We start from the raw sequence: 11,783 nt of genomic DNA on the forward strand, positions 1-11,783 counted from the left end.
TGGACATTCAGCAGGTGCTCAATGAGGCACTGACATTGGTAGTGGAGTTAAGATGTGTGCCCAGATCAGTTCATTTCAAAACCCCTGAGCTGAGATATTACACAGTATATGTATATCTTTGTGTCTCTCTTGACTTATTGCCAGTGCTTTATTTTCTCCAACATACAAGTATAAACAGTCTCCATCTGTGTGCTCCTAGGTCTTTTCTATAACATCTGAGAGATTTTAATATGCTAATCTATGTCTTTACAACAGTGGATTCCATTTCCTTCTTCAATTCCATTCTCCTCTCATTAGCTTCTGGAGCAAGATCATATTTTTCTCTGACTAGTAAATGGGTTATTCTATAGATAAACTGTAATAAATCATCCATATGCTTTTTTTTTTTTCTCTCTCTTTTTTTTTCTTTCTAATTTTAACAAGAATGTCCTTTTATGTCCTGAGATTTCTTAGTAGTTCCTTAACCAAGAATATCACCTGGGATCCTGAGGGCCATCAGGAGTGAAATATGCATGAGTGAAAACTAATCCTGTGACTGCTTTCATCACCCTGGCATGCTGACAACTCTGCCCCCAACCCTGCAAGGGCAATTACGCTCACTGATCCAGATAGAGTGATACAATATGAGTCACTCACTGGGTGTTGCTTTCATGCCTATAAAGGCCCCAGGATGTCTGTTGGATGCCCAGATTTAGACAGGGTTAAAAGTGAGTATTTACAATGATGTTTGCCATTTTAAGAGCTACACTCTTCATGCCCTGGTGCCTGGCTCTCCCGGTGGTCCCAACTACAGACCTTAAAGGATGGGACTTTGTTAAGGTAGGTATGTGAATCAGGGCCACATTACCTTAGTATAGCTTATGACTTTCTTGGATCCTATGCATTCCTTTGCCATTGTGAATCCTTTTCTATAAATATAAAAAATAGAAATATATATTTTTATGACATATTTAAATATTTTCTTCAATCTAAAATTTCATTTTTTCTTTTGATTTTCAAAAAAATTAAAACATTTTTATAAGCCCCTAAAATTATTGTTGGCTGTAAGTATTTGTACCCACTATGCCTAATGGATAAGTCAGCCCTAACACATATCTCCCACATGCTAAGCCTTATATTTGACATAGGGTGAATACAGATGGTGTGTCTGGATCTGCGAGTCTATAAGGTGGTGAGGGATTGGGAAAGTGATTCAAATCCTTCTTCCCATTGACCAGGGAAACTTCCAAACTGTTCACCACATGCTTTCAATTACTCAAGAAATTCTGAATTTGTTCTAAACCTCTGAAGTGGCCAAAATACCTAAAAATCCTTACCACTGATTTCAATCATGTACTTTGCAACTGTTCAGAGAGCCAGTACAATTTCTGCTAATAATTAGTACAGAAAAACATGCTAAGTCATTTGCCTCAAAACACCAAGCTTAACTTATAATAAAATAAAAGTATAAGAATGTAGAATTTATCTGCAAATAACAGTGAGCACAGTGTGGTGTATTATTCAGTTAGATACACATGACTTTTTCTGAATGACTGGATTTTTGTGTTAGACAGATATGTTGTTGTTGTTGTTGTTATGTGCTGTTGAGTCGGCCCCGACTCATAGCGACCCCTTCTTAGGTTTCCGAGGCAGTATCACTATGGAAGTAGATTGCCCAACCTTCCTTCTGAGGAGTGGCTGATGGGTTTGAACCACCAGCCTTCTGGTTAGCAGTCAAGTGCCTTAGGCACCATGCTATCAGAGCTCCTGGACAGGTATAAGCATTGTATAATTTTTATACTCTGTCTGTCTTGAATCTAAGTTTTTGTGACCATTTCATATAGAAGCTGCCTAGTATGAAAAGACTAATGCTCAGTCCTCTCTCTACCCAAAATTTCTGTAGCCAATGCCAAATCTAGGAGATTTATAGCTAGAGTCAGAGGCACCTAGTGACTTGTGCTTCTAAAACCTCCTCTCTCCTTGAAACAGGGCTTGAGTCTCTATATGCAACTCAAACTGGGAAACTTACATCAGATCCAAGTTGATTCAACACTATCTTAAACTCCACCCCTCTGCAATAGGTCATGGTTCCATGACCTAAGCAGGAGCAGCATAGATTTGCCCAAGTCCTGAGATAATTGGGGGGCATCAGTTTGTTCTCTTATATTGTTCTTCTTAAATTACCCTTGCTGAAGAATTGTAACCACTTAGAAATCACGGTGATTTTCAGCTTACCTCTCTAGGCCTCTTTGAGGTTTCACAGAACAGGTGACAGACCCTCTGGGAAGGGTCACTGCTTTGCAGTATTCCAGAGAGTGTTATTTTATTTTGTGTAAATGGCACATTTGGAATAGTATTATGTATAATCTTAAGTATACCTAGTTGTCCTGTTTGGGCAATAAAACATTGAAAATTCCACTGGATTAAGGTGTAAAGAAGGGTGATGGGTAGTTAGTGGTATGTGGAATAGGCCAATAATTCATGGTAAAGTCCTTTCAGTGATAACCCCTGGGTGGTCTGTTTTCTTGAGGCTTGTAATGAGGTTAAGAGTGGGAGAAACTGCTTGGATTAATGGATCCACAAATAATTGATCTATGACTATGGACCAGTGATTATAAACTTCTAACATAAACATTCCATTTGGGTGGTTCTTTGAAACTTGCTACCAGTTACATTATTTCTTTGTCTATAATTTGAATGGGAGCTCTGGTGGCTTAGTGCCTAAGGCATTTGACTACTAACCAGAAGGCTGGTGGTTCAAACCCACCAGCCACTTCTTGTAAGGAAGATTGGGCTATCTACTTCCGTAGTGATACCACTTTGGAAACCCAAGGAGGGGTAGCTATGAATTGGACCTGACTTGACAGCACTGACTTTTTTTTTGGGGGGGGTATAATCTGAATATGTAAAAAAAATAGCACGAAAGATCATCTTTTATAGCCATTGCTATAAAAGGAGCTCATTTTCACCCCAGATACTAGCTTTAGTAGAGCTTTTATAATTACTTAATCCATTCTAAGAGTTTCCTGAAAATTAGGGCAAAAAGAGAAACTTTTGTGTTCGGTAGTTGTTATCTAATGAAATAAATCATACTAGTTCTTAAATCAGTCTATGCCATTGTCTGTGTTATATTCTAAAGGTACAGGGAAACCTGAGTGACAAAGTAGACTGTGTCTTAATTACAGTTTTATAAAAAATGTAAAAATCTATCAATAGGTTTACATGAAACACTATCATAAGAACTGTGGGGTAGACAAAGCTGTGTATAAGACATGGATATTTCTCTCACAGTACTTTCAATCCAGCTGGGAATCAAATATACATACAGAACCCAAGACTATAATATATACATATATATATATATATATATATATGTATATATATATATATATATAATTTTTTCTCAGAATTTGAGATTGAGTAATTGAACTAGAAAGAAAGTCATTGGAGATAAGGACTGGATGATGAATGGACTCTTTAAAAGTATTTGAATGGAAATAATTAATTGAACTGGGCATTGTAGAATCAAGCAAATTCTCTGTAGTAGGACACACAGATTCTCTCCTGACTGATAAAACTTGGATCAGTTGGAAAGCCCAGAGGCCATCTTGTCTAGGCAATGCTCACTTCATATCTTCATGTCTTTTCATCTTCGAGCCTCTCTGTCTGGATGCTATATTCTGGGACAATTTTTTACCTGGTTTTTAAAATCATTTTCATTCGATCACCTGTGTTTAGCATTATCTTTCCAGTGACATGGAGATCAGGGATGGTTGACACTATCTGACTGAAAACAGGAGGATTAAGAAGGCAGATAGATAGAACATCATCCCTCTCATGCCCTCAAAAGAGGCTCTGCTCTGGATTATTGATGCTATGGGTACTATGGATTTGCCTTTATTGTCTCTAAGTAGTCACCCTTCCCTGTCTCTCACACCAGGACTATTTTCATCGGTTTTTCATGACCAAGAAGGAATCACCAATCCTTACCCAGGGAGAACAGATACGATTCCTGCAGCAGTTCTTCCATCTGAACGTGACAGGCTTATTGGACAAACAGACACTCGCTGTGCTGCGCCAGCCCCGCTGTGGGGTGCCTGATGTGGCTTACTACTCTGTCTCCCCAGAAAGGCCTAAATGGAATAAACTCACTCTGACCTATAGGTGCTTGTTGTTTAGGCCTGGAGGGATGTGTGGGGATGATTATGTTCATATACTTCCTCAATGTCCCATCTGGGACTACGTCTACTGTCTTCTGCTTACCCTGCTAATCTCTCCAAAGCATAAAATTTCCTGCCTAGCATCTGATTCTACAAATTCTCATTCTTTCTTCCTCAAATCAAGCTTTAGGTTGTATAGCTAACCTCTGTTCTTATTGCCGTAGGTTGTATTTTTCTTCTGCCACCATTCTCAATACTAACAGTAAACAATAGGAAAATACTCTTTGCACATTTTTCCTCTGCAAATAGTTACTTTCTATGAACTCACTCTTCTTCCATTAATTAAATAATCTGTTTTCTCCTAGTGTGTGTGTACGTGTGTGTACGTGTGTGTGTGTGTGTTTAGGACACGGTTCTGAATATTACTCCCTGTCTAAGTTACTCTGTTAGGGCTCCTAACATATTTGACACATTCAAAGCAAAACAATGCTAAACTAGACAGCATGCTACACATTTAAATTGAATCACATCCCCCCCCCCATAAGTGTCACAATCACCCTGTGGGGCAGGAAATCTCAAACTTTAGTTAACTAAGATGGTGCTTTTTAATTTTTAAAGAAATATATATATTGTGGGTTTCATTCTGGGGTTCTGATTCATTAGTCTGAAATTAATTCAATTTTATAGAAGAGGAAAAACGGATCTAAGAATTTAGGTAATTTGTCTGAAAATTCAGTCACTCATTTTGGGAGCTGGGATAATTCCTATAACCTTGGGCTATTCCATTTAAAGATTCCTTCTCTCAGGATTATCAATTACCCATATGGTTTGAAGACATCCACAGTGGAAGATATTATGCATTCGGCTGTTTCTGTCTGGAGCAGTGTAACCCGCTTGGTCTTTGAGCAAGTGGAGCATCAAGAAGCAGACATCAAGATTTCTTTCTGGACCTTGGGTAAGAACTGACAAGGAAGGGAGGGCATATTAAAGGGAAAAATGTCCCTCTCTATAAACAAAAACCCAGTTCACATAGCCAGCTTCTTAAAACAAACAAACAAACAAAAAACAAGCAGGCAAAGCACTTATGGGAATCAATCTATAAACTAAAGGAAAGGCATTTTTAGTTCAGAGGGGTGTGGGTAGGGGAGAGGGCACACTGTTCATTGTGAACAGGGTGACAGAACAGGAATTGCACATTTTCCTATCAAAAGGGAGCTGTGTAGCTCTCAAAACTGTTGGAATGCTATTTGAAGTGGATCCATTCTTTTTATAAAAATCTGCAGGGTTTACATTTCCTTTTTTCCATTCCTCTGTATTTTGGGAAGAGGTTTTTGTGTCTAATCTGTAACCTTCATCCAGTCTCTGTCATACAAACCCTTTCTCTTTGCCATAGAAGATGAGGAGCAGCTAGATTTTTACCCCACCCCATTCCTTTGCTAAGACCTGGAATAGCCTCAATGGTACACAGCAGCTATTCCTTTGCAGAGATGGTGCCTTACCCTTCCTGTATCCCCTACAGTATCTAGATGCATAGTATCCTCAAGTATGGATTTAGTTATGATCACCCTTGTTCCTGTCGTCCCTGCCCTCATCAGGACCTACGTATCTGTCTTTCACAGCCCACGGAGATGGAATGCCCTTTGATGGACCAGGTGGTGTCTTAGGCCATGCCTTTTTCCCACATTCTGAAACTCCAGGAGTTGTCCACTTTGACAAGGATGAACATTGGTCAACTTCATACAGAGGTAAAGATCCTGTCAGAGGGTAGGGCAAGAACTTCCTGGGGGTTGGAGGCTGTGGCTCCATGGTCTTCATTTGGGGCTGGGGTATGGTAAAGGGGGGAGGTAAGGAATCAGAGTGGGCAGGGGGAGGCAGGAAGAGTTTGCTGAGGATATGCTTCTCCTGCATGAGTGAGGCAAGGTGGAGTCAGTTATGAAAACAGATGGTCTTACAATGAACACATCCTCAGATGGTTCTTATCTCTCTGTTTCCATTCATACACATCTCATTTCTCTGCATGTCTCTTCCTCACTTTCAGTTTACATCGCTCTATGTTTAGCCATTCTGAGTCACACTTATCCTCTTTATCTCCTTGCCTACCTTTCTATTGCCCTCTGTTTGTTATTTCCTCTATTCCTCTCTCCTTTCTTCTCCCTTCTTTACCATATACTCTCTATCTTCTCTATTCATCATTAATTTTCTTTTTGTATGCACCCTTTTAGGGATTAATTTGTTCCTGGTTGCTACTCACGAGCTAGGTCATGCTCTGGGCCTGTACCACTCTGGGAATCCGAACTCCATAATGTACCCCACTTACGAGTACCAAAACCCCAGAACCTTCCGCCTCAGTCGTGAAGATATCCAAAGAATCCAGCACCTGTATGGTCTGTGCCTGTGGGAAGAAAGGGGATCCAGGCAAGAAATTATACTGGGAGTTTAATAATGTTTTCCTCTGTCCTCACAGGGAGAAAAGAAACATGATTTCCTGAAATGCCTGATGGTGATATAGAAAGCCATTCAACCTGGCCTTTCCATGGCTTCATTAGAGGATCAAGAACTCATGACACTAAACTCGCCTTGGTGACTGCTAAAATTGAGCCCTAAGGAAAGACAACTGAGCCAAACTCAGAAAATTTCTGGGTCACAATAAAGATTATTGCAACCCCCCTTTTCTAGATTTCTTAATTCCTTTTTTAAAAAATTTTTGTTTTTAAACTATTATTACTTGGGTGAAATTTTGCAGAGCAAATTAATTTTCCATTAACAAGTCATACACATTTTGTTTTTTGACATTGATTGCAATTCCTGCAATGTAACAGCACTCTTCTCACTTCCTCCCTGTGTTTATTGCTTTCATTTGTCCTTCTGTCCTTTACTATCCCTTTCTGCCTTCTGAGCTTGACTTGGACAAATGATGCTCTTTTGATCACGGATAGTTGGTTATTCTAAGAATTGCATACCTCTCCACTGTTCACCTTATAAGACTGTCTCTTGTTTAGCTGAAAGTTGAACCACAAGGGTCAACTCAGTTCTAGGCTTGAAGGATTACTAAGGGGGCACAGTCTTGGGAGTTCCACCAGGCTCTAGCTGACCAGTAAGCCTTGTGTTTTTTATGATTCTGAGTTATTTTTTACACTTTTTCCCCCCACTCTATCCAGGACCTTCTACAGTGATCTCTTTCAGAGAGGTCAGCAGTAGTAGCCAGGTAACATCTAGTTCTTCTATTCTCATGGTCATGGAGGCTGGAGTTCATGTCCTTTGAACTAATTATTTCCATGAATCTTTGATTTTCTTCACTTTTCTTTGCTTCCAGTGGGGAGAGACCAACAGACACTTCATATGTCCACGCTCAAACTTTTAAGAAGCCAGTTGTTATTCACTACAGCAGGACATAGAACATTGCCTAGTCATGGATTAGAGATTTTTAAAATCTGTGTCCCCACTATTTGGTTTATCTCAGCATTTGATATGTCCAACTACTGTGATAGGGGCAAGAGAAAAGAGTGTACTAAAGTTGGGAAAGATGGCTATGGAACTATAGAGTCAGCTGCAAGGTAATAACATATTGAAATAGACTTTTGGTGTGTGTTTTGGTTACCTAGTGCCACTCTGACAGGAATATACCCCAAAAGGGATGGCTTTAACAGACAGGAGTTTCTTCTTACAATTTGGAGGCTCTAAGTCTGAGTTCAGAGTGCCAGGCTGTAGGGGCTGGATGAAAGTCCATGGACCTTTGGCTTCAGCTCTGCCTCCTGCTCCCTGTCCACCAAAGCTAGAAGCTTTTCTTCACTCAGCACCTAGCTAGGTGCTGAGTCTGACAAACCCCAGGTCGACAAGTAATAAGGCACAGTGTCGATATTACCAAACCACACACGTCAGGCCATTAATTCAAGTCCATTAGAAATCCCAAGACTGGCAGAGCATGGCAGGCTGCTGACCAACAACTCAGCTACATGCAGGGTTCAAGCGTGCCATAAGCTAGAGACCATTTCCAAAACTGTTTCTTATATAGAGGAAGCAGACCACATCCCTAAAGCAGCTACTCAGCTGCTTGTAGTAGATCCCACCATGGAGCTGATTGCCTGTCTCATCATGGGGAATAACTACCACCAGCTGCCCAGTCACACAACATTTACCACAGTGTGTTACTACTGTATGTGTATAGTTTAAGAGATACTATCATTTATGCCATGTTTAAGATTGTAGTGATAGAGACCAATTGTTAGACTTGATTGTTGATCCAACTAATTAGCTAGAAATTTTTTTAAAAAATATAATCTATAAAGAAAAAATTCTCGAACAAATAGTTTTAAAACTGACTAAAAAGGAAATCTGAACTATCCTATAACTGCTAACTATCAAACTTCTCATTAAAACCACTTCTAGATGTGTGTTTTAATAAGAAAGCATGCCAACACATGTATAAAATCTTCTAGAGGAAAAAAATAAAAAGGAATATTTCTTAAACCATCTTTTTCAGTTCTGCATAATCTTGATACCAAACATGACAACGGTGTTATACATAAGAAAAATTTCAAGTCACTCTCACTGAATAACATAGATACAAAAATCTGACACAAAAATATTAGCAAATTAAATTTGGCAATAAATAAGAGAGAACAAAACAATATGTCCAACTTTACTTTATTCCAGAATAGCAAGGTTTATACATCATTTAAAAATCAATCAATTTAATTTATCTAATTGAGAGGATAATGGAGGAAAACTTATGCAATTTCAATAGATTCAGAAAATAATTTTATAATATTTATCATCTTTTCTTTTCTTTCTTTATTTATTAAACTCCTAGCAAGTGAGTAAAAGAAGAGAAAACATTTCCCGTGAAGGTAATTGTAAAAAAATCCTACAGCAAATTTGCTTAATGGTCAAATATTGCAAACTTTACCTGTGTGATCTGCAATGATACAGAATTCTGTTTTCAGCACATCTGCTCAACATTTCAAAGGAGGTTTTAGCCAATGCAGTAAAGCAATAAAGACAATAAAGATGTAAAAGTCGGAAGATGTAAGAAAGAAACTAGCATTATTTACAGAGATGTGATTTGCTAAAAATAAATTTTAAAAAAAGCAAATTTATCAGTTTTTGGAAAAAACATAAGAATATGAATTTATATTATTTTATGTATCAGTTGCAACAGTTTTTAAAAGGAGAATTTATAAGTACTATTTACATTAGCATGAATTATTATCAACTATAGGAAGGTTGGGCAATCCTACTTCCGTAGTGATACTGCCTCGGAAACCCAAGGAGGGGTCGCTATGAGTCGGGGCCGACTCTACGGCAAACAACAACAACAACAACATATAAGCATGAATCTATTTTGCAACATATTATACAATATCTCTACACAAAAACTATTCTACAATATTGAGAAAAAATTTTAAATACCCATATTCTTGGAATGAAAGATTTGATATTCTAAATATTTCAAATCCCCAAGTTGATCTATAGATTCACTAATTCTTAATAAAAATCCCTTAATATGTCTTAGGAGAACTGATGATATGTTTCTAAAATTTATAAACACAAAGACATAGGCTTACTAAGCTATCAAGTAAAAAAAAAGATATAAGATACATATATATATACGTATATATATGTATGTATGTATATATATTCCACATGGAAATAGATAAACTAGAAATGTTTTTTGCCTTTATAGTGCTTAGTATGGAGCTTTGAACACTGTTCTTACTTACTAAGTGGCTATTAAACACATGAATAATGAACAATCCTGTTCTCTGGGAAGTGGTAACAGAACACTTCTGTTATATAACAGACCATATCACTGTACTTCATTACCAAGTTCTTTAGAGATGTCACTACTAAAAGTTAAAATTTCAGTATTCCTGAGAGCCAGAGTAGTTATCATGAGTTCACTATCTTATTCTCATTTGAGAAATGGAAATTATAACATTTGAAAGAAAGAATTGGGAATGGGAGAGGGAAGTAGGGACACAAAAATTCTGTTTTACAGGATTGTGATCACATGCTCTTCACACAAATGTGATGAGTGCTGTTTACCTTTGCTTCATCTCTAGGATCCTGCAGACTCTAATAGCAGTCCCTAACTCTCTGCCCCAGGAGAAACTGGTAGTATTATTAGAGATGGTGAGAGCATTCAAATCCCACTACTTAAGGATTCAAAGGTTTTCAAGACCTCAGGTCCACAGAGATTCAAAACCGTAACGACTGCAATCAATACAGTTTTTCTTTTTTTTTTTTTCAGATACAGATGGGAGATTTTGTCACATGAGGCACAAGCCAAAGAAGGCAAGAATTAAAAGGACATAAATATAAAGAGAATTGACAAGAAAGACAGAGGGAGCAAAAGGAGAGAAAAAGAGCAGTAGAAATTTCAACAGAATAGAGGAAGACGGAGATCATAATAAGATTCAGTCAGATTGATTAGGAAAAGAAAAAGAGAGAAAGAGAGAGAATTACAGATTCAAAAGGCACAGATTTAGATAAAGACAAAATAGAAGAAAAGGAAGTAGAATGTGGAAGGAGAGACCAATAACAAATGAAATGAGAGTGAGAGAGAAAGCCACAGAAAGAAGATAGGGTTTTACACACAATAGAGGAAAGTTTAGGCAGAAAAAGGCAAAGTGGAGGAGTGGATCAATTGGGAAATGGACTACTGGTTGCACTCACTTTGGAGCAGCCATCTTGTGTGCAAATATCAGGTAAGTGTTAAATATTAGTAGAAAATAAATAGTGGATGGCTTTAAACATAGTCTGTGTTAACATATATATAGTAATGAGAGAAAATCATTAAAAGAACAATCTACAATTTTACAGGTGGAAAATGGATGCCATCCTTTCTGAATAATTTTGAAATACAGGACACATCTTAATTTCATGCTCCAATCATTTTAATATTAACACACACTTAGTGGGAGATAATTTTGAAGACTGCAACCAAGATGCTAGAGAGGATATAAGTAAATGATTTCATCCTCAGTGCTTCCCCCTTAATTTCTTGGAAGAGGTGAGTGTGTGACATAGTTTTCCTCATGCCACTGTCCTTGGGAACAATCTTTTCATCACTCTTCATCTCTTTCTACCACTTTTCTTTAAACCTCACTGTGATTAAATTGTGTTAAGATAAAGAATCACAATGATTATTGTTAATGACAGAGTCAGAAGAAAATTAACCGAGAAAAGACAACTATATGAGACTGATAAAAAGTAAAAGACAGCTATAACAGATGGAGCAGTGAGAGTAAGAAAGTATAAATTAGAGATATTCCTACTTGTCGTAACTTCAAATCGAGAGTCCAGCTGACTATTAAAGTTTTCTGAAAATTTTAATCTAAACATAGAGAAGACAGAGCAGAAAGAAAAACAATTCCAAAGAGTAGTGATCCACTTTATCTCCTCCAACTTCTTGAAGATTGAAAATGTGATCCATACCATGTTTGGAAGAATTTTTTTAAAAAGCATGGCACAATTGCCTGGCATGAGGTAAAGGAAGATACTCCACTGCAGGCACAATATTATCACAGTGTGTGTGTATCCCAGTATGTTATTCATAAATCAAAAAACCAAACTCACTGCCGTGGAGTCGGATCCAACTCATAGCAACTCCTCCTTGGATTTCCGAGGTAGTATCATTATAGA

The 11,783-nt window shown here is 37.8% G+C and overlaps 1 protein-coding gene across 1 annotated transcript; it reads left to right on the top strand.

Moving 5' to 3' along the window:
• Positions 1-720: 720 nt before the first annotated feature.
• Positions 721-10,349, top strand: MMP26 (matrix metallopeptidase 26). Its single transcript, XM_007941077.1, has 7 exons — positions 721-819; positions 3,920-4,143; positions 4,946-5,094; positions 5,759-5,884; positions 6,362-6,523; positions 7,600-7,693; positions 10,202-10,349. The coding sequence occupies exons 1-7, from the start codon at positions 721-723 to the stop codon at positions 10,347-10,349; spliced, it is 1,002 nt and encodes a 333-aa protein (XP_007939268.1).
• The last annotated feature ends 1,434 nt before the right edge of the window (positions 10,350-11,783 follow it).

Source organism: Orycteropus afer, unplaced genomic scaffold (genome assembly GCF_000298275.1).
Source record: "Orycteropus afer afer isolate SDZICR_OR568_19922 unplaced genomic scaffold, OryAfe1.0 scaffold00074, whole genome shotgun sequence".
NCBI classification, from domain to species: domain Eukaryota; kingdom Metazoa; phylum Chordata; class Mammalia; order Tubulidentata; family Orycteropodidae; genus Orycteropus; species Orycteropus afer.